The sequence below is a fragment of the Panicum virgatum genome, chromosome 8K (genome assembly GCF_016808335.1).
Source record: "Panicum virgatum strain AP13 chromosome 8K, P.virgatum_v5, whole genome shotgun sequence".
In the NCBI taxonomy this organism is placed as follows: Eukaryota; Viridiplantae; Streptophyta; class Magnoliopsida; order Poales; family Poaceae; genus Panicum; species Panicum virgatum.
This window is the reverse complement of record NC_053143.1, coordinates 2,691,074-2,717,583: the sequence shown is the minus strand read 5'-3', so window position 1 is coordinate 2,717,583 and position 26,510 is coordinate 2,691,074. Positions and strand designations below refer to the sequence as shown.

The following is a 26,510-nucleotide window of genomic DNA, read 5'->3' as shown; positions in this document are numbered from 1 at the left end:
GCTACCATCTGTGATGTTTGTCCCGGTTCACGAGCCTTCCACACGTTTTAGCTGCGGGCCGACGGCTGCATCGTCAGGGCGGCTGCCGGCACAGGCACAGGTTTCACGAGCAGAGCTTGCGTGGCCACCGTAGGGTGCGTAGAAACTTGGCGAATAGTACGTGCGCTGCGCATCTAGAACTCTGAATGTTCAGACAAGCATGCTGCTGCTGCTGATTGCAGAAGCAGGAGGATCACTGCCACTGGTTTGGATTGTGTGTGGTCTGTATTCTTCTTTTGCATAGGCGTACTGTGAGTCTGTGACCGTGCGTGGAGACAGAGAAGATAGGATTGCTGTGTTAGTTTGGTTGCATGCGAGTGGATCAGCCATCGATCGCAATACTGTGCCCAACCCTGATCGTTGCGACGACAGCCACCGCATATCTTTGCGAGGACCTTGGAGTACGAGTGCAACTGTGCAGTGCAAGGGCACGACATGTGAACCAGAACCGGAGCAAAAAACTTTTTACGGCAGCTTGACGATCTAAAGGCACGGCAGAGCACAACGGGTGCTGCACCAACCGTCCTGCCCTGACATTCCAATCAATTCAAAGGCGAACTAGAGCACTGTTGTTCTTGGATCTTCCTAGTCGCGTCACCAGAGTTTAAGGGCCTGTTTGCTTCGTGTCCTGCCAGGCAACACCGTCGCCAGGCATGCATCGCAGCCCCAGGCGTCTTTTCCAGGGCATGAAGCAAACACCCTAGCGCCGGACAGGGGAGAGCAGATTGCAAGAAAAAGGGTTCCCGGACACGACAAATTCAGGCAATGGAGAGAAAAAAATTGCACTTACAGCTCCGGCGCGCAGGAGGGACGAGCGCTGGACCCAGCGGCGCTCGGTGGCCAGCCACCGGAGGACCCGCCCGTCCGACACGCCCGCGTACGGGCCGGCGCCGGCGCCGTCGAACGCCACGCTCTCGGGCCCCGCGGCGCCGCCCTCCACGGGGATCAGCTGCAGCCTGCCGCCCTCGCCGCCGCCGCGTATCTCCAGCGCGGCCGCGTCGTCGTCGCCGCCGTCGCGCCCGCGGTGCGAGTCGACGGACAGGAACGCCGCCGCCGCCACCGCGACGGCGGCCGCGAGCACCGTGATCCCGATGATCTTCATGGGTCCGTCGACGATGCCGCGTGCTGCTATGTGTGGTATGGCGGCCTCCTGGCGTCCGCAGAAACTCGATCGAGGCCAAGGTTTTGGAGAGCAAAACAATGGCTTTTGGTAAGTTGGGCGAGCGACGACGACGTCGTGCTCGGCTCGGTGCTCCCTTTTTCTTTTCGTATGGATTTGGTAACGTTGGGCGAGCGGTGGCACCGAGCCCGCCCCGGACAATTGCTGCAGTTGGGTGGCGGCGCAGGTGGAAAGGGATCCGCTGCAGTTTGGCAGTCTGCAGTTGGGCCACTGACAGGTGGGCCTGCATGTGTGGGGCCCACATGTCAGGGACGCCACTGCACGGCACTCAACTGCAGCGGATCTCGTTCCGGCGCAGGTGATGCTTCTCCCGGAAATCGAGGGCACAAAGCACCAGGCTTGGTGCTATCTGTTTTTTCGTGCAAAAAAAATCTAGCAGAAAAAAATCCTGCTCCTCGCATCGGCGGCCCACCCGCGGCCATCACAAGCTGATATGGGCGGAAGGGCAGGTACGCGTCGTGGGCTCGTGGCCCAAGTTTTTTTTTAAAAAAAATCAATCGTTGCCCAAGTTCATTCAGTGCAAACTCCGACCACATTGTGAGTTGGGACAGCCCGCACGTGCATGAGCATGACTCGACTAGGTGGGCCGCCGGCCTGTTGGCGAGCGCTTCTTTTTCTCTTGGGCCCAAACGAAAGGCAGCACAAGCACAGCAGTAGTCCCAGCTCTATGCTTTGCTTAGGCCCCGTTTGGGAGGGCTTCACCGGCGGCTTCACGAGCGGCTTCAGGTGAAGCCCTCCCAAACGTTTGTTTCAGAACCGGCTTCACGTGTGAAGCCGGTTCTGAAGCCGTCGGCGGCTTACACAGGCAAGGTGAAGCCATGAAATCGTGGCTTCACGTGGCTTACACATCAATCTAACAAGTGAAGCTGTTTTATCAAATATTTTCTAAAACGGTTCCAACTCCACCAGAAAAGCCGCTCCATCTGAGGAGCCAGAGCCGGAGCTGTTTTTGAAAGAGCCGAAGCCCTGCCAAACGGGGCCTTAATTGCTTCCTCCCCCCACCAAAGGGTCCATCTATGCTGTAGGTTTTCCTCCCAAAAAAGACTACGCTGTATTGTATTTTCCCTTTCACAGGTTCATCGGAAAAATGCTTTTTTTTGTTTTCCTTGTTTCAAGTTAGCTAGATTATCCAAGCATGGAGCTTTACTGATCTGCAAGCAGCCTAAACATCAAAAGGGTTGCGTTGCGTAGCGTGTGTACTGTCCCCTCGTGCAGACGCTGCCGAGGTGAGGTGACTGAGCGGCGGCGCAGATGGAGCGGTGAGTGCTGACACACAAAGGAAGGAAAAGCCGTCATGGCTTGTCTTGATGTGACACCTCCTCGCCTGCTTACAGGTACCAGCAGCTACTGCATGCCTGCTGCCTGCCTACCTGCAGCTGCAACGTCTGCTCCGAATTATTGGTTCGTTAATCGGGCAGACGGCAGTGCTCCGAATTATTGGTTTTGTACTTCTTTGACTTGACATTTCTTTTCTTCAAAAAGCCATGGCGGACGTGCATGTATACCTGAGAACAGGATACTCCTGCCTGCTGCCAATGCAAATTGAAGTAGTAATATATTATCTCCATTGACGCTCCAAGTGAGAGTACTCGCAGTTGCAGCAGAAGCATGATGCATGTGTACACTCCCATGCCCATCAGCTTCGTTCGTTCATGGCCGGGTCATGTCCCATGCATGCATGGAATTGAAGATAGGTCAAAGCAGAATCAGCTAGCAGTAAGCTTCAAAATATATGCCAATCGAATCAAGACTCAAGAGAGCTGGGTGACTACTGTTCCAGCATGGAACACGCACGCAAGCGTACGTGCTACTTTTATTTACTCCCCTCTTCTTCCTTTGCCATGCTTGAACAAAAGAGGCATCCGTGCCATGCGCTCCTGTTTTCTAAAGTCCACACACACACGCATAGTAATAACTAGGTGATACCCCGCGCGTTGCTGCGGTATTTCTTAAATAAAATTTTAAGGTGAAATTTAAAATTAGAAGCACTAAGGTGATTGCCTGGCAACATTCACATAAAATCGGTGGAAGATATTGCCTTGGCCTTAGAGAGTGTTTTTAGAGTCCCCCGTGTGCAGCGAGCGCCTCCCTTTTATATCTAAAGGGAGGCGCGTACATGGCTGTTGAGTCCCCGACAAGTGGGTCCAACGATTTTGTATTTAATACAAATGGCCTGGCGCTATTATGGTGCTACGCCTGCGAAAGATCTTATTCCGGGATTTCCTTGCCTTGCCCGTGGGAATCTTCCGTCCGGCATAGACATGCCATGTTTTGTCGAAACGGCGCCAGGGCATAGCTTGCCGTAGCCTGCCGCGTAGCTGGACGGGCCGTGTAGCTTGCGGCGTAGTCGGTATGATGAAAGGGTGTCGTGCCGTCGTATCCATTTAATGCGGCAGACGGGCTCTGCGCGGATGCGGTGCATGCGGCTGCACTGTGTACCTCGGTAATATGCGGTCTACAGTGAGGCCTGACAAAAGCTGCCCCGCGTGCCGCGGCGGCAAAGCACGCCTCAACTACCCGCATTGAATGCGGTGGGTGGGCGAGTCTTCCAGCGGAAGACTCGCGCCTGCACCTGCGGGACACGTGGCGCCCCCGGACCCCCGCTAGGCAGTATATTGGTTCTACGCGCATGGGAGGTCCGGACGGACGCAGGGAGGTCCCGGACCCATATGGGGGGGTCCGAGCCCTCGGCTATTGGCGCGGAGCTTCCCTTCCTCAAGGACACGTGGCGGCACCAGACCCGTTTCTAGAGCGGGGAACGGGTCCGGGGCCGTTGGCCTGGTGAGGTAAGAGCCGTACCCCTGGGGCCCGACTGCTCCGCCCCTTAGGGCGTAGTTATGCATCACCTCGCTGCACGTGCTCGGGGACTTCCTGAAGCGCCGGTTCGCCCCTCTGAAGCAGCGGCCGCGTCCTGCCTGGAGCTTCACCGGACTCCAAGACTACAGCAGGACCCACCTTGGGGAGGGCAGCGATCTGACCCAGGAAGGCCTGGAGGTCGTGATGCGGGCAGTGACGGGGGAGATCTTCGTCCCAGAGCACCTGATCCTCCCTCAGGGCGTCGTTCCCCTCTGCGAGGACTCGAGCATGAGGGCTGCGGTGCTGGCCACTCTGCCGACCCTTGACGACGGTGGGCTAGCAGCGCGCCAAACTGGGGGCGACCCGGATAGTGGGATCCGGATCCCCTGTGCGTCCGAGGAACAGGCCGTGCTGAGCGCCGCAAGGTCTGGCCCTTCTACCGAGGGCAAGCAGACCATGGCTGGTAGCTCCGCCGCGAGCAGTCCCAGCCAGGCCCGAAGCAGCTCCGGCGCATCGCCGGAGGAGGCAAGCCGGCGCAGGTTGCACCGTAGCAACAGGGCCGCTGAGGAGCCCGCCGCAAAGCGTTAGAGGGCTGCTGAGGACGTGGGCCAGGGTAGCTCCCGGGCCCCCGGCTCACGCGGGACCCCTGGAGTAGCCGCGCCGCCACCACCACCGCCGGGAGGTGCCTCTCCCCGGCAACAGCAGCCACGAGGTGCGCCTCCGCCACCGCCACAGCAGCAGCGGTCGCCCAGCCTCTGTGGACGCTGGAGACCCGGCGCTTCGGGGTAAGTGTTCTTCGGTTCACTCCTCTTATTCTCGGTGCTTCGCTTTTTGCTGAAGGTCTTCTTCTCTTCATTTGCCAGGGCCTCTCGCCCAGGCAGCTCTTCCGCCGCCGCTGGTTCGTCAGCGGGGGTCCAGGCGACCGGTGCCACGTCGGCAACGGCGGAAGCGACGGCGGATGTGGGAACCTCGGGTGCGGCAACGTCCGCTAACCCGATGGCGCCCAACGTGGCGGCGGCAGATGCGCCAGTGCCAGGCGCAGCAACGCCCGACGCGGTGGCCCCCGAGCCCCCGGCTACGGCGGCAGATGCGCCGACACCGGGTTTGGCGACGGCGAGCACAGCGGCAGCGGACGCAGCAACGACGAGCACCTCAGTACCCGAGGGCCCGACGTCTGTGCCAGATGTCCCCACCACCAGCTCCCAACCTGCAATAGAGGAAGAGCTGGAGGTGGTGTCTGGTAGGCAGCTCTTGCAGGGCCCCCCAGAGGAGGATGCGGTTCCCCTCCCCCGGGTGCTGGTCCGGCTCCGGCGGACGATAGAAGAGGCGACTTCTACCGTCAAGGCAGCATTCCGGCGGGAGTGGGTAGCTCTAGAGAGCGAGCGTCAGTGCCATGGTGACTGGCACATCCGCCTGGAGGAGCGCATGAAGGCCGAGGCCTCCCGTGCCGCCGCCGCCCGGTCCGAGCTTGAGGCCGACCTTGAGTCCTACAGGAAAGGGTTCCGGAAGGTGTTCGACCGGGAGCTCGTGGCTGTGGGATGGGAGAAAGCCCTGGCGCTGCGGGAGGAGGCTATTGCCAAGGAGGAGGCCAGCCTTGTAGCCCAGCGATCCGAGCTCGAGTCTCACAGCCAGGGACTCGAGGTCCGCAAGCAGGAGCTTGACAAACTCTCCGAGTCCCTGCATCAATGGTGCCAGGAGCTGCAGGGGACCGCCAGCCAGCAGGCTGTTGCCGAGATGGAGCTCGAGGAGGAGAGGAAGTCCCTTGCACGGCGGGAATCCCTCACCACCAATATGGAGCTGGCCCTTGCGCGCCAGCGCGAGTGTCTTAAGACCCTGAAGGAGTCAGCGGCGTGGAAGGAGGCCTCGCTCCAGGAGAAGACCCGCCAGCTGGAGGCGGCTCAGGCGGCACTAGATGCCCAGGTGCAGGAGGCGGTCCAGGAGGCAGCTCGGAAGCTGCATGAGGACCAGCACATAGGGGCCCAGCGAATCATCGACTGGGCGAGCAAAGCAAGCTCAGCTCTGGTGCCACTTGGAATGAGTCCAATCCAAGTGGCAGAGCCACCAGCTTCAATTGCTGACGCCCTCCTAGTGCTGAACTTTGCTTCAGATAGACTCCGGTGCCTGGAGCCAATCCTCGCTGGCCACCTTGAAGCCGAGGGCCGTGAGCTGTGCCGGATGGTGGCGGAGTACATTTTGACTGCCTCCGGAGCCACGACCCTGCCATCTCGCTAGCCCCGTTGTCGATGGTCCAGTGGCGGAGACGGAGGCCTCCGCTCGGGAAAGCGTACGGGGGGTCGTCGACTTTGTAGCTGCTTATTTCAAGCGGGAGCCTGCAGATTCCTGAGCTGGACCATCACAGCAGTAGAACTTTTGTTTTTTGTGTTATGTAAAAACATTGTACTTGTTGAAATTTTAATAGAAGAAATTTCAACTTAGCTGTTTGTCAGTTGCTCTGGTTTGCGGTATGCAGCACCCCGGCGCCCTGGGCCCCTGGTAGATAGGTTCAGTTGTTAGAACCTATCTGCCATCCGAGCTGAGAAGACGCTCTGGACCCCCCTATGAAGTTGAACAAGTGTTCTTGGGCATAGGTGTAGCACAGATTGTAAGTCAAACGAGCGACTTATTCCCTGAATAGCAGAAAAAACTACAGAGAGGAAAATCAAACTCATTGGGATGGTAGTAATGATACTGCAACTTAGCTGTTTGACGCATGCAGAATCGATCCTTGGTATCTGGCTCAAAGAGAACGCTCCGGGCCCCCTGGGAGACAGGCTCAGTTGTTTGAGTCTGTCTACCACCGAGACTGGACCTCGATCTGCATGAAGCCTTAAAGCGGATGCCGGGGCCCCCTGGTAGGTAGGCTCAATGATTTGAGACTAGCTACCAACAGTCAAGGCTTAACCTGTATACCACTCAGAGTCAAAGCTTAGTAGCAGGCCCGCGAGACCTATTCTGAACCGGCCCCCAAGCTAGTATGAGGTCCGGATCTCCGGATGCACAGGTCCAGGCAGCACGATGCTTGTTACAGAGTGGTGGAGTGTGTAGGCTTAGGGTACAGAACCAGGCTAAGCCGCTACACAGGGCTCTGGACCACTCCATGAAACAAGCTCGACTTTACCGGACCTGGCCCCGACGTTCCGGACCCCTTCCTAGCAGTGGGTGAGGCCATTCTGTCGTACTCGATCCTTTGAGATTTGGAGCTGGACCTGCCGTGTAGGACTTAGGAAGCCAACCCTTGAGCTAGAACGAGGTCCGGGCCCCTAATTACCCAGCTCCGGGTACTAGAGCACTCGTTACAGGGTGGTGGAGTGTGTAGGCTTTGGGTACGGAACCGGCTAAGCGGCTACACGAGACTCCGGACCACCCCAGGAAACAAGCACCCCCTCTCCAGAGCAGGTCCCTAGGGGTCCAGACCCCTCTCCCAGCAACAAGGGGGTTCGTACCTGTACGGCAGTCTGGCAACTCAATATAGATCTTAGCTGTGGCGACTAGAGTGGAAGTCCGTGCGGGGGTTAGAAAGGTATAAGCTCGAGAATCGAAATGCGAAATAAAATTTCGACACAAAGACAGAACTGGGGGCAAATCTTTCCTTTGCAACTTGATATACATGGCTTGCGCGATAGATGCCAGAGGCCGGGTTTATGAGGGCGGACCTCTACCGCTCTGGGCCGCGCGTTAATGCTAGCCGATGGTGCGATGGATGCCAGAGGCCGGGTTTACGAGGACGGACCCCCACCGCTCTGGACCGCACGCTGATCCTATCTTATTACAAAGGAAAAATTCATTTCCTGTTCTGTCTAAGCGTAAAACTTACGCGGATGCTCTATGTTTCATGGGTTGGGTAGCGGCACCCCTTCTTCTGTGGCAAGGCGAACGCATCCGGGCCGGCATACTTCTGTAACCTTGAAGGGACACTCCCAGCTGGGGGAGAGTTTGTGGAGCCCTGCTCGGTTTAGGATCCGTCTTAGGACGAGGTCCCCAGCCCGGAGCTCCCTACTGTGCACGAACCGTTGATGATAACGCCTGAGCGCCTGGTTATAGCGTGCATTTCGGATTGCTGCTCGCCACCTTCGTTCGTCAATGAAGTCCTCATCTTAGCTGTTCGTCAATGAAGATCTTATTCCGGGATTTCCTTGTCTTGCTCGTGGGAATCTTCCGTCCGGCATAGCCATGCCCTGTTTTGTCGAAACGGCGCCAGGGCATAGCTTGCCGTAGCCTGCCGCATAGCTGGACGGGCCGTGTAGCTTGCGGCGTAGGCGGTATGATGAAAGGGTGCCGTGACGTCGTATCCATTTAATGCGGCAGACGGGCTCTGCGCGGATGCGGCGCATGCGGCTGCACTGTGTACCTCGGTAATATGCGGTCTACAGTGAGGCCTGACAAAAGCTGCCCCACGCGCCGCCGCGGCAGAGCACGCCTCAACTACCCGCATTGAATGCGGTGGGTGGGCGAGTCTTCCAGCGGAAGACTCGCGCCCGCACCTGCGCCTGCGGGACACATGGCGCCTCCGGACCCCCCCCGGCAGTATATTGGTTCTACGCGCGTGGGAGGTCCGGACGGACGCGGGGAGGTCCCGGACCCATATGGGGGGTCCAAGCCCTCGGCTGTTGGCACGGAGGTTCCCTTCCTCAGGGACATGTGGCGTCACCGGACCTGTTCCCAGAGCGGGGAACGGGTCCGGGGCCGTTGGCCTCTGGTGAGGTAAGAGCCGTACCTCTGGGGCCCGGCTGCTCCGCCCCTTAGGGTGTAGTTATGGATGACTACACGAGTCCTGCCTTACTGCAGTAGGAGTGCCTTGCTGCAGTAGGAGTGAGTATCGCTGCACAGGGTACCGACAGGTTCTCTCATCGGCAAGCATGGAGACAGCATGCGTGTGTACGTGCTGCATGCTATTGATCTGCCACAACCGGCAAATAAACGAATGGAACAAAAGGGGAAAAGATGCCCACGCTCGCTCGCAACTGAACACACACAGCAACCAGCAGCTATTATCACACTGCTTCTGAAAATTATCTTTCCATGCATGCATGCCATGCCAACTGATTGATAATCAGTTGATGAGCAGCACCTGGTCCTGGTCATGCATATATGGGGCGTCGATCTACTAGCAGCTAGTGGTACCTACTTTGGAAGGGCAGAGACAAAAGAAGAAGATGCCATCTATCACCTCACTGGATTTTGTTGCCCACACCGCCACCACACACATTACAAGATTTACTGATGATGCTACCTGGCCTCGTGCTGCTAATATAATATGATGACTCCAAAAAAGTGTAATGTACAAATTAACTGTACATGAAATAAAGAGGTTAGTTAGCTATTTGTCGGGTCACTGAATCGAGAGAGGACATGCATGACTCAGAGAGCAGAGAACACAGCATAACTCATGCAGCTTAGCCAATGATCGATACATCGATTGAGAGAGGGCGATGCTCAGATGCAGGCCAGCTATTGAGGAGAGGACGACAGCGCTGCTGGCCGTGGGCGAGCACAGTGGAATCCCCAAGCGCAGCAACAGTTGCCCTGCCGCCCGGACGACGAGACGACCGTGACTTCAATTATTATGGTGAGATGTTTTCAAAACAGTCTCGCCTATAGTACGACCGCGGGGCTCGCTCGTACAGGGACGACGCCTTCCCAGCCACAGTCCGTCGTAGCCCCGCTAATGGGTTGGTTTGAAATGCGTTTGTGGGTTTTAACGTGGGGTGCGTTTGGATGGGTTAAATTGGGTTGGTTAATGGGGCGGAGCGGGGTGACTGAAATTTGTGAGAGATGACTTAGTGTGATTGGCAACTACTTTGTGCAAAATTGGGTGGGTAGAACTGCATGCGAGCCTCATGTCAAGAGTCGGACCCTGGAAATAAAACATCGCGTTCACACTATAAAATTTTATCGAAAGTGACCGAAATTTGTTGGAGATGACTCAGTACAACTGACAGCTACTCTGTGCAAAGCTGGGTGGCTAGAACTACATGTGGGCCCCACGTCAAGAGCCGGACCCTGGAAATAAAACCCCGCGTTCACACTATAAAATTTTATGCAAATTGACTCAAATTTATTAGAAATGACTCAGTATGATTGGCAGCTACTCTATGCAAAGCAGTGCGGCTAGACGTACATGTGGGTCCCACATTAAGAGCAAAGCCATTAAATTTGTATATATAGTAGAACCCAAGGGTTTTTATGGGTTACTCGTTTATAATGGGGCGGGTTGGTTAGAGTTGAGAAATTAACATATTGAGTTGGGTTGAGTTAGATATATATATATCAATATATTACTTTTGGGTGGAGTTGGGTATGGTGCGGGTTTCAACGCATTAGCATTAGCAGGGCTAGTCCGTCGTCCGTGGCCGTGGCGCGCGCGCACACACACAGGGCTAACCATCGAGATCGATCAAGCTGCGTATGTGCTGCTGGTCATATGCAACCATGCATGGAGTCATCGGAATCTACTGCAGTAACAAACTGCAGATCAAGTCATCGAGATATGGAGCAAGGAGATTGGCGCCCACACCATCCATCATACTGGCATAAGAATGTAGAGAAAACTGTGGCTGTGTTGTGTACGCATCCATGATTAAGGGCATGGGGACGACACAGTGTACGCACACAGTCTTTCTAGCTAGCTGCTTGATGGAGTTTGGATCCCTACAGTGACAGTTTTTTCCACAACTTGCATGTGCCTCTAGCTACGTACCTTACATACACAGCTCTCGGTCCCTGTCGCGGTCAGCTATACTAGCATCTGAAAAATATATGTGCGTGAACTTTTTCTAGATCAATAGATGGAATTGCCAACATACATATATACCAGTTGAAATAAGGCAATAATATTATTAGTTAGTATATATATGGGACAAATGGCGCAGTATACATGTAAAAAGTTTCCATGTGCATGTCAATATACGGTACAGGTACTGAGTGGTGGCATAATTGTATGAGTGTGTACTCTTGTACACAGAATACTAGTCACCTACAGTTAACTATATGTGTGGCATTGACATCGTCTACAGTTAACTATACTCTTGTACGATTATTTTAGTTTTTAAGTACAACAATATTTTGACAAGTATAGGGTAGTAAGTGCTTTTGTAGTCTTATTAAACGGTATATGTATGCATTAGCTAGTAAAAGTCCTTTTCCGTTTTATTTCCATTCAAAGAGTTAATTAGTATGTGGAAGTATAAAAAACAATATCAATAAAATGAATATTCATGCCCTATGTCTACTAGATGCACTTACATTCGTAGACAGGGCACTCACATTTGTTATAGATAAATATGATTTCAGTCCCCTATATGCTACATTCTTTTGGTACATGTCGAATAGTAGAATGTTGAAATACCATGTGACATTACTTGTCTAATTAAGAAAAAAAAATGAAGTTATCATGATTTTAAGAATCATTTCATGAGTCACTTTTTTATCATCATGCTAAGAAGATTCGAGAGTCACCCTAAAAATCACCAATACCATTTTCTGATACACTGTCTTTACAATTTTTTTAAAAAACTCATGATCAAATTTCATAGGAGCTAATAAACAGCAACAACGATATCAAAACATTATATATTTGTGAGTGAAGAACAAGGGGGCATGCATTTTTTAGGAAGAAAAAGATAAGAAAAACCCGGACAACTCATCGATCACTTAATCTCTTTATAAACTTTAGCACCTGAATCTATCAGCAGACAGGTGTTGGTAGTGCAAAAAATCAAACTAAAACATAATACATAAGGTTTTTTTTCATACTTTTTCATGTGCGCATGATATCTTCAAAACCAAAAAAATACATATATATTCAAGCATTTCATTGCAATTTTGTAAAATGGAATTATGCAAAAATCAGTGGCATTCTAGCAATTGTCCATTAATATATATGGAGAGGTGATTGATAGTGTTGGCAACTTCAACAGTTATTATGGTGCAACTGTTATATTTATTACAAATTATGGATTTTTAGGGCATTAACAATTATGCATTGGGCAGTAGCAGTTTATTGCTAATAAACTAATAATAGCTCCGATCTAATTAAATTCGTGAGAGGGACTGTAAATAATTAACAGACTGCATTACTTTGATCATATGGGAACTTTAATTTTATTGTAAAACTGAGTAGCCTTGGCATAAGCAAGCAGCAAGAATGGTAAGTAACTAAATTAACCAGTGATAGAATTCATGAGAAGCAATCACGAAACAGTACCAGAAGTGCAAATTAAACCAATATATATAATTCTCATGTTTGACTATCCACATGCATGTAGACGTCCAGTTTGTGGCATTATTATATATATTCCAGTGACAAAGCTCATGTTTTAACTGTGTTGTCGCTGACCATGTTGGACATATATATTAATGCTGTACAGAACCATTCTAATTGAATTGTTATATATCCATCCGTTCCAAATTGTAGGTCGTTTTGGCAAATATAGATACATAAATTTTGCCATGCACCTAGATAAACACTATGTCTAGATGCATGCCAAAAATTATGCATCTAGATTTGCCAAAACGACCTACAATTTGGAACGGAGGGAATATATAAATGATGTGCAGAACCATGCTAATTGAATTGCAGTCTGAAACTTCAGTTAAAACTGAAAGAGAAATTTATGTCCAAATGGGGCACAGTTGATTTCAAAATATATAGTTGTATAGTAGCAATATAACAGGAGAAATGTATGCGCAATTCCTGTGCTATTCAAACCTACTCTTAGATTCGTCTTGTCGATGGAATGGCAAAAGAAAAAATGGCAGTCGCTCCCCAATATAATGGCTCACATGAGGGCCCCGTTTGGTAGGGTTTCGGCTCTTCCAAAAACAGCTCCGGCTCTGGCTCCTCAGATGGAGCGGCTTTTCTGGTGGAGTTGGAGCCGTTTTAGAAAATATTTGGCAAAACAGCTTCACTTGTTAGATTGATGTGTAAGCCGCGTGAAGCCACGATTTCATGGCTTCACCTTGCCTGTGTAAGCCGCCGACAGCTTCAGAACCGGCTTCACACGTGAAGCCGGTCCTGAAACAAATGTTTGGGAGGGCTTCACCTGAAGCCGCTCGTGAAGCCGCCGGTGAATCCCTCCCAAACGGGGCCGAGGTTGCACCCCGCTTTCCTACCGTCCAAAGCTTCTCTACAGTCTCCAAAAGCTGCACTGCATAAAGGCTTGTAAAAACACCAGCAGCTAAATCCTAGCTTGCTGCTGCACACTACTACTGGAGCTAACTAGCAAGCTCTGGACTGGATTGAATGAAGCCACATTACAAGATTATTCATCACAGTTGAAGAATGGAGAATTTGAACAAAGCAACAGTTGCTGCCCAATCGATCAGTCATTCAAGATCGAACAATCCACAGCAAATACCATGAAATTCTTGCTCACATCTCCTAGTCAAATAGTAGTTAAATAGCTACACCGTTTCGAATAAAAATGCGCACAAAAGATCGAACAGGGCTTGAGAAAGATCCATGGAGATATATAGAAAAGACAATGCTAGATAAGGATTAATTCTTATGGGAAGCCATTGGGGAAGTACATGTTGGACGGGCTCCCCCGGCCGCTGTTCCCTTTCCTCGCATCGCCGGCGACCGCCGCCGCCATCTCCTGGCCCTGGTACATGAGCGTGGAGTTCATCGTCAGGCTCACCAAGCTGTCGTCGGCGTCGCTCCTTGGAAAATTCCCGCCGTCGCTTCCCCCGGCCTCGCCGCCGGCGCCGGGCGCGCCCTCGTCGCGCGTGGTCACCATCACCGCGGACTGCACGAGCTCGAGGCACAGCCTGAGCTTGTTGGGCTCGATGTGCGTCAGCCCCGGCACGGCGCCCTTGAAGAGGAACTCGGAGGTGAGGCTGCGGAGCACGTCCAGCGGGGTGACGCCGTCGAGCGTCCTGGCGTTCGGGTCGGCGTGGTGGTCCAGGAGCACGGACACCATGTCGGGGGAGACCATCTCGGCCGCCAGGTGCAGGGCGGTCTTCCCCGTCGGCCCGGCGCTGGAGTTGACGTCGGCCGCGCCGAGCTCGAGCAGCGCCTTGACGACGTCGCGGTTGCAGTGCTGGACGGCGTAGTGGACGGCGAGGGCGTCGTCGAGGTCGAGGCCCTCGCCCATGACCATCAGCTTTACGAGCTCGATGTCGGCCGCGTCCAGGGCCCGCCGCATGCGCCGGATCTTGTGGTCGCGGTCCGCCGCCGAGGACGGCGCGTTGATGGGCAGGTAGTGATGGGTGAGGAACGGCGAGCGCGGAGTGTTGGCGGCGGCGACCGGGGACTTGGCGCGGATCTCCTCAATCTTGGCGACCACATCGATGGGGAGGTGCTTGGCGAGGAGATCGGCGGAGAGGCCGGAGCGCGCCACCAGGTGGGAGCAGGTGGCCCAGAGCTCCAGCATCTCGAACTTGCTCGACGCCATGAGCACCTTCATCACGTCGTCCACGGACGCCTCCTTCACCATGGTCTCCAGCTGCTTCTGCAATGCGCCAAAATTAAATTAATCACGGTTAGTACCAGCAGATTCGCCAATAATCAGACAGAAATTGCAGGAGATTAGCAGCATGAAATGAAGTGGTTAATCGATCAGAGTGTACTACTGCACATATAGTTCTCATTGCAGCAATATGTGCAACATGGAGCTTGACTGTACTTGCATCGGCATGGCAGTTGTACGGCAAGGTGTTTTGGAAATGATGCACGGCATTCTTGTTGGATTGGATCGATCTCCGAGAAACCCTAGCGATCGATGCAAATTGCAACGAATTGAAATGCCGCGCGTGCAATGGGATGTGATGCAAGGAAGGGACAGCAGACATAAACAAAGGGCGTGACAAGACCCTTCCTAGTAAAGATGAGTCAGAGGCTCGATCCATGACAAGTGATGACAGGTGCAGTGCAGACGCGAAGCGGCAGAAAAGCAAGCGAGACTGTGAGAGACTAGAGACGACTCAGTCCCCTGCACCTGCAGCCTGCCAGGACACTCCCCCATCTCAGATTCCACGCACGACGCCATGAAAAAAAAAATGGATAGAATAATGCGAGAAGAGAGAGCTCGAGGAGCACTAAGGTCTGAGGGATTCTGCCGATCGATGATACTGGCGCAGGCTCAGAGGGCACAGTACTAGGCCATGAATCGGAAAGGCAAAGTGGCAACCTAGGGATCTAGTCGAGCTCGAGCATGCATGCAGGAGCAGCAGCCGCAGCCGCTCAGCTCAGCATGAGCCCAGGCGATTCTCTGGCTCCATCTTGAATTGATGCTGCTGGAAAGATGCTCCAGCTTCAATCAATCATGCCAGGGCTAAGCTAGTGACCCTGCTGACGGATGCGCTTAATCGATGGAGGTGGGAGCTGCAGATCCCGAGACGGAAATCGAATCCCAATCCCCACCTGGACCAGCAGCGCGAGCTGCTCGACGCCGAAGGAGCGCGCGGCGGCGAGGGTGTCGAGGGCGAGGTCGACGGCGGCGCCGCAGCGGGTGTGCCAGCACCCCCTGGCGCCGCAGCCGGGGAGCGGCCCGCTCTTGGGCGCCGCCACCGACGCCTGGCCGCTGTAGAGGAACTGCAGCACGAGGACGAGCACCTCGTAGCGGATGGAGCTGACGGGGATGACCAGCTCCGGCGCGGCGCCCGCGGGCCGGGCGCCGGGGGACCCCAGCTGCGGCGGCGGCGGGGGCTGGTGGTTGGGGTCGAGGCCGCAGAAGAGCTTGCGGAAGAAGAGGCTGCGCGCGGCGAGGACGCAGCGGTGGGCGTGCACGAGGCGGCCCTCGACGCTGAAGGCGACGTCGCTGAAGGCCTGCCCGTTGATGAGCAGGTTGAGGTAGTCGAGCGAGAGGGACTTGAGCGAGTCCTCCGAGCTCATTGATCTCATGTGCAGCAGCTGCCCGGCCGCTGGCCGCTGGCTACTGCTGGCTGCCGGGAGGGAGGGAGGACGGAATCCGCCGGCCCGGCTTTCCGGAGAGATAAGGCGCGGCGCGGCTTTTGGAGGGGAAAGCAGGCAGCAGGAAAGGAAGGGAGCACAGCGCCCGGGCGACTGTGGAGGGAGGAAGACGATGGGAAAAGGCAGGCTGCTTGGGTGAAGGCACTGTGAAAGGGATCGAATCGGCCGGAGAGGAGAGCCAGCGATCGAGGAGGGAGAGGCGTGCGCTCTCGCAGCTCGCTCACTGGCGGCTAGCTTGGGTAGCTACAGGGAGAGTACTAGCTACCCTTGATCACGATGGTGGGTGGGGACGCGCCCTCTACAGTCTTTGTCTACAGTTCCATTGATGTGTGCTTTCTGCGCGAATTGAACGATGGTGGTGAGGGAGGGAGGCAACTAGGCAAGGCGGCAGCCATTGACCCAATGAGACAAGCTAGCGTGGTGGCGGTGCATGTACCCCTGCTGTGTGTTACTGCTGCTGGCGTTGGGTTATTAGTATCTTTTTTGTAAAGTCAGTTCGAAATAAAGTGGGGATTGTGATTGGTCGAGATCTTAGACGACAGGGCTGGACTGGACCAACTAACCACGCTCGGTCCAAATAAAAGGTTAGAGCTGGACGCAAGTAGAAACGTCTACTGTGCGTGATTATGGACAGTGAAAATCATATATGAACCATCGAAACAAGAATATTAATTAATTTTCAGTCTAGAACATATAGTACATTAATAACTAGTGAAAAATATTTTTATTATGTTTATATTTTTGTAGTAATTTTGGTTTTAATAATTTGGACGAATTTTAAGAGTAGCATGGTTCTGCGTCTCAATAGACCCATTCCCTTTTCTCTTCCTCTTTCCACAAAGAGATTGCATTTATATGTTTCTTTCTCTCTCAAGCTTCAAATTTCATGGTCAAATAAAGGTCATGCCTACTTGTATTCAAACTCCAATTTATCTGTTGAGACTCATACTTGGTAAGATTCATACATATATAGTTTAGTTAACAATTAATTGAATATTATAAAAACTATATACCTTATCCCATATATATAATTGGAGAGTGAGCAATTATCTCTCCGTGCCCCTATCTAGCTAGCTAGCTACAAGTAAGTACATTATGAACAAAACCACATACAACGCATATAATAATTCACCGGACAAATGTTTCGAGTATAATCATTGGAGTACAATTAAAGTACTACCATGCGCCTAAACATAACGCAAATAAATAAAAGAGTGTTTTTTTTTTCCTTCAACTGATTTAAAAACATCAGATCCTGAGTTGCACTCATCACATGTTATAGTACGTACGTGTTTATCATTTTTTTTTCAGGAGCATGGAACATTATTTTCCTACTTCATTCAGACGAATAACTACTCAAACATGCATGATTTTGGTCTTGCAAATAATAGGCCATATATATATGCATGCGCGATCAGCATCATGCAGGAACAGTAGTATCACATAGTAGCACAGAAGAAAGTAACTTTTGACTCCTTTTGCTTTTACCTCCAGCATCTCCCCGTGCATGATCCCATTGTCCTGTTGTTATTTTGACCTCCCCAATTATATATTCCAACCCCACACACACACATACTAGTCAGCACGGTCTTTTATTTACTGTTTGGTACTCCCTTATCACCGTCAGTACATACGCAGCAGAAGTATACTGGCCATGCCTAGATCTGACGCTGCTGATGCAGCTCTATTTTAAATTTTAATCATCTGAATATATGGTAAGATCATCAATGCAAGATGCAGAGATGCATGCACACACATCTTTCAGGAGCGTAAGATCCGGTATGCTTTGACCGCTGAACACACACAGAAGATAGCTATAGCTCGATCGATCGGTAGAGACCAACCAATGCAAAGCGTACATTATTATATTATTTGCTGGTTCAGAATTGATTGGTGAACATGGCTGCATTTGGTTTTTGGCAGGGGCCCATAACAGCGTTTGGTGTCAACTGTACAGTAGCCGAAGCACGAACAAGTGCCGGCGTCATTCCATCTGCTGCATCCTGGAAAGTAGAGCGATCAGCAACACGATCGAACAAGGCCTTGTCGCTTGGCCTGCCCATACCACTACTGCATTAATGATGGTAGTGTGTATAGTACTTCTACCACTGATGGTTTCTAATTGCTTTGATCTGTCAGGAACTTCAGCGTCAAGTTGATAGAGTACTTCTGTAGTTGTAGTGCTCCTAAATGTTATCACACACAGCTCTCTCTCTCTCTCTCCAACTGGGAAGACCACCCGCGCATTTGCGCGGCTAGATGTTACCATCTCTAATGTTATATTCTAAAGTATTTAATTATTTCTATTTTTACTTGTGCGGCTAGGCGTAAGTATATTTAAGGTTACACTTTTTTAATCGGCTTTCATAAAGCAATTTTTTTGTTGACGAAAATCAAGATCTATTAAAGCTATTTTGAGGATCAATAATTTGATTTTATTTTCATACTCCTAGGTTTGAACTGGATACCATTTTGAGATAGTTCTAAGTTTGTTGTTATATACGTTGATTAAAAATATTTAGTTTCACTAAAGTGTAAATTTTTTAATAGTACTCAATGTTGTGTTTTGAGCATCGCGTCAATGGCAAACAGATTATTATTCATTTGGAGGTAGTATTATTTTTTATATAAGAAAATTTTAAGCATTTTTTAGGTTTATGTGTTACAGTTAATGTTGTAGTGTAATGTTTTTATTAATTTGGATTCTAAGTCAATGATTTGTGGCAGTTTCTTGGCCTCTTGCTGGTACTCACCTGCTGGTACTACTACTTCTTGTTTGCTGTTATCTTGATGCTCAAGGGGAGAGACAAAAATGAGAGGTTTACTCTCTCATTCCCGGCTTAATTCGTAGAATCGATAGAGCGTGTGAATCCTATTCACCCCCAACCATTCATTTCTTCGTTGTTGCTCCTAATCCAATAATAGTTCCTCCACACTCCACTCCTCCGTGTCGTCCACTTCGTATTCGCGCTGGCTGATGGCCTTTCCTTTTTTTCATTTTTCTTTTCATTTTTTCTTATTTTTTCTCATCCCCCTTGTCGTTTCCAATGGAATATGGTTTTAGTGCACCTATTTTGTTCCTCTCTTAGCCTTGGGTACTCATTTAATCAATTCAAATATGCTGCAACTGATTTGACTAAAACAGTGAGATAAACAATGGTTGACATAAAGTTGTTTCTGGTTTTTTCAGCGCCATTTATTAGTTTCAACATGACTTTTAATTGAAATGTTAGTAAATAGAACACATATTAACTTTATCTGTACATGTTTTAATTGTATGCAAAAAATAATATTATAATTATTCAACTAAAATGATAGTATTTCTCAGTAAACTCTGAGGCTACAACTTTTATACTTTTTCCAGCGTGGTGCTGTGGCGTGCAAATATTTTTCTGAAGCTTGTTCGAATTTTTTTATCAATGTTTATGCTTGTAGAAAAAATAAATTAAAAATTATGATAGTAATTTTTAAGAATCTTCTAGCTTACCAACGCTAGTTGTTTGGAGTCTCATTACTATATTGGATTAGTTTCTTTATAATGGCATAGTGGGCTATATTTAGTCAATCACAGACTCTAGTTGTTTGGAGTCTCATTACTATATTGGATTAGTTTCTTTATAATGGCATGGTGGGCTATATTTAGTCAAACACAGTGGTATTTTGGGCAGATTTTTTTTGTAATGGCAGTAGTGGGTAATTTCAATTTTTCTTATTTTCTCCGATTAACGTGGAAATTTTTAGGCCTTGAGATCGAACGTGGAGCCTCCGTTTGTTGACCAAATAATAAGATATCTCAGTACACTATGAGGCTACAACTTTTCTACTTTTTCTAGCGTGGTGCTATGGTGTGCAAATATTTTTCTGAAGTTTGTCCGGAATTTTTTTATCAATGTTTATACCCGTAGAAAAAATAAATTAAAAATCATGATCGCAATTTTTAAGAATCTCCTAACTTACCCAACGCTAGTTGTTTGGAGTCTTATTACTATGTTAAATATGAGATTAATTTCTTTATAATGGCGTGGTGGGCTATATTTAGTTAGACATAGAGATATTTTGGGCCGATTTTTATCATAATGACAATGATTGGATTAATTTCTTTATAATGGCATGGTGGGCTATATTTAGTCAGACACAGGGGTATTTTGGGTCGATTTTTATCATAGTGGCAGTGGTGGGTAATTTTAATTTCTCTTATTTTCTCCAATTAACGTGAGAATTTCTAGGCCTTGAGAGTGAACGTGGAGGCTCCGTTTGTTGGCCCATCATCACCTCACAAAGTCCAAATGAAGGCAGAGTATAAAACAATATTTGAAAACAGAGTAAATATTTTCTTTCCCCAATTAAACTATGAACTTCAATTTTTGTGTAGCCACACTTATACTGCTACAGGCATTAGATCTTGAGCATCTGTGTAGTCCCAAAGTATGGACGCCAGTCAATAGTTTTTGCCACTCCTGAACTAAATTCATTTTCAGTTCAGTAAAGACACTTATCACGCACCTCCACCTCCAGTCTCCTTTTCGGTTCGCCTCTCTGCTCCTGTCCCCAATCAGACGTGAGCAGTTGGGATTTTTTTCTCTCTCTCGATGTCATCCCTGTCCAAAGCCAGCTTAAGCTCCAACCGCGGGGAGAACCACCTATTGAATTCCGTGTGCTGCGCATCAGCGCCGTAATTTCTTTACAGTAACGTGATGGGTTATATTTAGTCAGACACAGGGGTATTTTGGGTCGATTTTTATTATAATGGCAGTGGTGGGTAATTTTAATTTCTCTTATTTTTTCCGATTAACGTGAGAATTTCTAGATCTCGAGAGCGAACGTGGAGGCTCCGTTTGTTGGCTAAATAATAAGATAATAGATAGATGGACCAGTGTTGCAATGGTAATGGGCTGGATCACTAAGGCTTTGCATGTCCACTTTTTTGGGCTGGATCACTAGTCTTTTTCCTCGTGTACGTTGGCCCCCACACCCTGCATTTCGGGATCAGCAGCATCTCGTTGTTCAGTGTCCATGCACAGCAAGCTGAACTGCTGAAAATGCAGACAAGTGCATCTCCGCTATTATAGATGTCCAAACGTGCTATACGGCACGGCACGACACGAGCGGCAGTGCGCGCCGCTGCCGCGGCCCAGGCACGGCACGACGCGCGCGTGGTCGTGCCGGCGGGCACGGCGGTCCGGCGTGCTCATGCCGACTCGGACCCGAAGCTCGGCGGCGGCCAAGGCGAGAGGCACTGGGGGAGGACCGGAGGAGGTAGGCGAGGGACGGGTGACGGCGGCCACGGGACGGCGGCGACGATGAAGGCGAGGGGCGCAGAGAGATGGCATCCACGGGATGGCAACAGCGTGGGGAGTCACCCATGGCAGCGGGGACGGAGAGCGGCGCAGGGAGGCCGCGCCCATGGCGGCGGGGACGGCGAGAGGCGCCGGGAGGCCTCGCCCATGGCGGCGGGGACGGCGAGCGGCGCCGGGAGGCCGCGCCTGCGGCGGGGATGGTGAGCGGCGGGAGACCACGCCCGTGGTGGCGGCCGGGTGAGGCGAGTGGAGGGAGAGGGGAATGAGGATTAGGGTTTGGGAGGAGGGGAGAGACCCTTGTGCATGTCGGGCCGCCGCCGTGGTGGGCTGTTAGTGGGCCGCCAGGTGGAAAAGGGGCCTAATTGCTAGTAAGGCTAAGTAATGGCTAGTTAGGTACCGTGCCAGGCCCGTGTCAGCCCATTAGCCGTGTCGTGCCGTGTCGACACCGCGTGCTGGAGTTTCGACCCACACACTACACTACGTTCGTGCCGTGCTAGCATTGACACTAAACCTATCGTGTCGTGTCGTGTTTTTTAGTGCCGTTTTCCGTGCCGCCCATCTGACACGGCCCATTTGGCCATCTATAATCTCCGCACATTGCAGATTTCTCGTCCTCGTACAGTATAATCCAGGAAGTTCACCTAGCTATCATGCATGGCGGCTATCCAGAATATATATGTGAATTTTGTCCTCCATAGTCCTAGGAGGATGACCACAAAGTAAATTTGTCCCTTGCTTTCCTAGTTGATACGAAAACCCCAAGAGGGCCATTAGAGTGGATATTCCATTCCAAAGCATCATTGCTTCAACGAAGGTTATTTTTGTCAGCATCTGGATCCTAGTTCTCTCAGATGTCACTTGGTTTGTCACATCCAAATCCCTATCACTGGCCACAAAAAAAAACCCCTAAATTTTCTTGTTATCTTCATCAGAAGCAACCTTTGCTTTGCCTAGACGACAAACATGGCGAGGATAAATACGGCAAGGCCATGAACTTGTAAGACCTGCTCCTAGTCGGAACACTGGAACCGTAGTGAACCATGATGATGCATGGTCCTCCTACTGAGAGTGAGAACGGGCCGGCCTGGGGCCAGGCGCATCTGGGCCGGGCCCTGTGCGTGTGCGCGGCGGACGTGGAGGCTGGGTGCATGGAGAAGGCGGCCGCTGCCTGTCGGCCGTTTTTTCTTTTTTATATTTTAAAAAAAATTAAAATTTCAAAAATACATGTCCGTTTTGAAATATTTCAAAAATATACCCCGATCGCCCTCCCATAGGGCGACAGGCCAAAGTGTAATTTTTTTTCTTCAAATTTGCAACGAAGTCCCTGGAGAAATGTCGGATATCCACCCAGTATTCCATGTCTCGCAGTTGAGAAGGTGTTTAAGGATACCCGAAGTAGAGCATGTGCCGGTTGAAACGATAGATCTGCAGCCAGACCTGCGATATCAGGAAATACCGGTGAAGATCCTAGACACCGTCACCAGGAGGACCAGAAACTCCGAAGTACGAATTTGCAGAGTTCAGTGGAGCAGACACGGAGTAAAAGAAGCTACGTGGGAACGCGAAGATGCTCTGAAGAAGGAATTTCCCCACCTATTTAAGGATCAGTCGAATCTCGAGGACGAGATTCATTTTAAGTGGGGTAGGTTTGTAACATCCCAAAAATCTAACAAAAATAAATCACGCGCTAATCCTTGTTTTGTCGTTGAGCTCGACCCCTTCTTGTTTCTTCTTCCGCCTGACTTCCCGATATCCCGAGGAATCGAGCCGGCACCTAAATCTTCCGCTGTCCCATCCCTGTTTGGCCCTCGGCCTGCGCGTCGCACGCGGCCGACTCACGCGTGGCCGACCGCGGCCGCGATCAGCGCCGACGCGCTCGCCCCCCCTCTCTTTCCCTTCTCTTTCCCCTCCTTTTTCTTTTTCTTTTCCTTTTTCCCAATTTCTTTCTCTTTTCTTTTCTTTTCTCTCTCCTTCCCTCTCCTCTCTTCCTCCTCGCGTGCTCGGCTCCCTTTCCCTCTCTCCCCTTCCTTTCTTCTCTGCCGCGCACGCTTGGCCGCGCCCTCGCCCCCTGCTCGCCCGACCGTGCCCCAACGGAGCACGCCACCGGCCACGCCACCCCTGCCCCGCTCGGCCTGCCACCGGGCGCCCCGCGCGCGCGCCTTCCCCAAACCCCCAGCGCACGCGCCGCCCTGCAGCGGCTCGGCGCGCACCAGCCCGCGCCCCGGCCGTGCCCAGCCGCGCCCGCCGCGCCGCGCGCACCGCCGCCCGGACCCGCTCGTCCTGCGCCCATGCCCCGCCGCTCACGGCCCGCTCTGCTCCGCACGCTCGCCTGCCCCGCGAACGCGCACGAGCGCGCCCAGCCGGCCTGCCCTACCCCGCTCCCCCTCGTGCGCGCCCACGCTAGGCCCCAGCTCGCTTCGCGCGCACGCCACGGCCGTCTGGCCACACTCGCGCGCACCGGCCACGCCATGCCCTGCCCCCCCTGCGCGCGCACGCTGCTGCCCCGGCGCACAGCGCCGGCGACCCTAGTGCAGTGCCGCCTGCGGTGGTCGCCGCCTCTTGTCACCTCGCCCCCCCCACTGGCGCCATTGACGAAGCACAGCGCCGCTCGTCGAGCCGTCGCTTCACCAGCTAGCCGTGCGTTGACGCCCGCACAGAACCAAGTCAGTCCCACCGCCATTAACCCGGTCACCGGCCTCCGCAGCGTCCCGGCGAACCCCAACCGCCTTAGCTCGCCTATAAATGGGCGCCTAGCATCACCCCCTTCGCCTCCGAGCTCCGCACCCCGCCCCGACCTCACTGACCCCCTCACGGCCCCCCTCTCCCTTGCTGCAGCGTCGCCCCGCCGGACCCCGGTGGCCGCCGCCGCCCGCCCCCGAAGACCCGCCTCCTCGCTCCAACCCAAGGCGAGCCAGGTGGGGGAATCGAGCCGCCCCACCTCCCTGCTCCTTTTTCCCCTACCCCGGGCCGCCGCCGAGGCGCAGGGCGCCCGAATCGGCCGCCGCCGGCGCCGCTCGGCCCCTCCCCTGTTCTCCCGTGGAGAGGGGAGGAAGAAGGGGCACATTTGCCCCTAGGCCCTTCCCTTCCCTCCTAATTGTTTAAGAGCCCATCTACCTTTTGGCATTTTTTGCAAATAAACCCCTTTTTGTGTTATATTTCCAAAACAAACCCCCACCATATAAACTTAATTACAAATAACACCCTGACCCTTTTTAATTAACCCAAGAAACTTCTAAAATATAAACCAAGCCCCTGCCTACTTAATCTTAATTACAAATAGGTCCCTGGACCCCTGTTTAGGGCCTAAACGCTTCCCTGACCTATCATTTTATGCGCCTAATGACCTCGGCTTAACCTAAAATTTTACCCCGCCTCTCCTAACTCAGTTCTGGCCATACCATTCAGAAACCATTCAAAAATAATACTCTATGCTCTATATTTCATGTGTTCCCGTTTCGAGCTCGACGACAAATCCTTGTTCTGATTGTGTGTTTGTCTGTGTGCGCTGTAGACCACGGAGTGAACGAAGGAGAACCCGTTGACGAGCAGTACTGTGAGCAGGTGAACGAGGACCCGATCCGCGACCCCGAGCCCGAAGGACAGGACTTCCCCGAAGGCTTTGAAGACGGCAAGTTCAATCCCATCCCTTGATGCATGTTTCTGTCCTAGTTTTTATAAATACAACCCAATGGCCTATTTTATAAATTGCATATGTTTTGCTTGCATGAAAACACGGTTGGATAGCCACCCCTTGATTTGTGATGACCATTCCTTGACCACCTCGATTAATGTCTGATTTTGTTTGGACGTTAATCGATATTAGAACGCTCAGGACTTTACTCATAATATGCTTTGCTTTATAAAGAAAATGTGTGCGTATGGGAAGGGATAAAATGTGGATTTTCGAAAGATGAGTATGGGCGAGATGGACGGCATTTCCGTGTGGATTGCCGATTGGTGTGCTTATGCCTGTGTGGCAGGGCAATGAAAGGAGATATCCATCTTGTCGCATGTAAGGACCGAGTTGGTGTGTCATCTCACCTAACTCCACTATCGTGCAAACCACTCGACCGTTGTATGGGCAACGGCGTAGCATAAATCCCACTAGTTGGTGTGATAGCCATCAGGAGAGCTGAGAGCAACGGGTGACTAAGGATAAGGGATAAGCCCAGAGCGACTTATGCCCGGTTATACCTGAGTGAACGGTCAATGACCCCTTGGTACAACCCGTGATGGCTAGTCAGGCTTAGCTATGGTGGGTAATGGCTATGTTGGGATCTACACCGACACGACGGTGTTCGAGTTGTGGTATCCTGCTTGTGGGTAAAGTTGCACATCTCTGCAGAGTTAAGAATCTATTCGAATAGTCCGTGCCCACGGTATTGGGCGAGTTATGGTGTGGTCACATAACTAGTGTTTCTTTGGGATGGGCTGGTGTGAGTTGTTTTGGAATTGGTTCCGGCAGTTGTGCCGTGTGCTACGACGGACGGGGAGTCCGGTAGCAGTTTAAAACCTGAACTCTGTGTTACTGCAAAAACTGATTTCTAAAAGGTTTTTCGTAAAATAAACCCCTGCATAAAATGTCGTTTTTCTGCAAATTAAACCGTAACCTTATCCTTGATTTACCTATGCATATTATTCTGTTATAACCCCCTCCGTGGGTGTGGTTGGACTTGCTGAGTACGTTTGTACTCACCCCACTCTTACTTTTTACAGAAGAAGACCCAGACTTCGTGCCAGACGACGCCGAGTAGGGTTATCGTTCTACACCCAACCTTGCCTGTGGTACCGGCCCTGTCGAGATGCCTCCGCTGTCGCAGTACTCTGAGCCTGATTTAGATCCCGTATTAGTAGCACTCTGGTGTATTGTCGTAGCTTGGTTAATCCTTGTTATCATCTGTATCGAGTGTCCGCCAAGGTTTGTAAGGTTTTGAACCATCTGATGTAATAAATGTGGCATCAGCCTCCTGGGACTGATGTTTTGTATCACATTTAAGTCTTCTCTTATGAGGGGACGCTTCAATACCATACCGTATTCCGTTGGTATCATAAAGGAATGACCATTTCTCCTTAGATGCACCTCGAATCCAGTGTGAAAATGGCTTCTCAATTGAATCCCTAGCCTCTGCAGCCCGACTCGTGTCTGCTCCTGATGCTCTTACCTTCACTAGCTCTGCAGTCAACTGATTAAGCATCTGCCATAATGCATTGAATTTTCTCTGTTGATTTTGGGTGCACAACCTCTTAAACAGGTTCTTAAGATCCTTGTTCTTGAAGTGTTTATAGA

The 26,510-nt window shown here is 51.4% G+C and overlaps 1 protein-coding gene across 2 annotated transcripts; it reads right to left on the bottom strand.

Annotated features, from left to right (window-relative positions):
- Positions 1-13,288: 13,288 nt before the first annotated feature.
- Positions 13,289-16,180, bottom strand: LOC120643519 (BTB/POZ domain and ankyrin repeat-containing protein NH5.2-like). Of its 2 annotated transcripts, none has more exons than XM_039919901.1 (2): positions 15,378-16,180; positions 13,289-14,466 (listed from the first exon to the last, which is right to left on the bottom strand). In XM_039919901.1, the coding sequence occupies exons 1-2, from the start codon at positions 15,855-15,857 to the stop codon at positions 13,519-13,521; spliced, it is 1,428 nt and encodes a 475-aa protein (XP_039775835.1). In that variant the 5' UTR covers positions 15,858-16,180; the 3' UTR covers positions 13,289-13,518. The 2 variants fall into 2 exon arrangements, with proteins under 2 accessions (XP_039775835.1, XP_039775836.1); XM_039919902.1 differs by lacking the exon at positions 15,378-16,180 and adding an exon at positions 14,588-15,367.
- Positions 16,181-26,510: the final 10,330 nt, after the last annotated feature.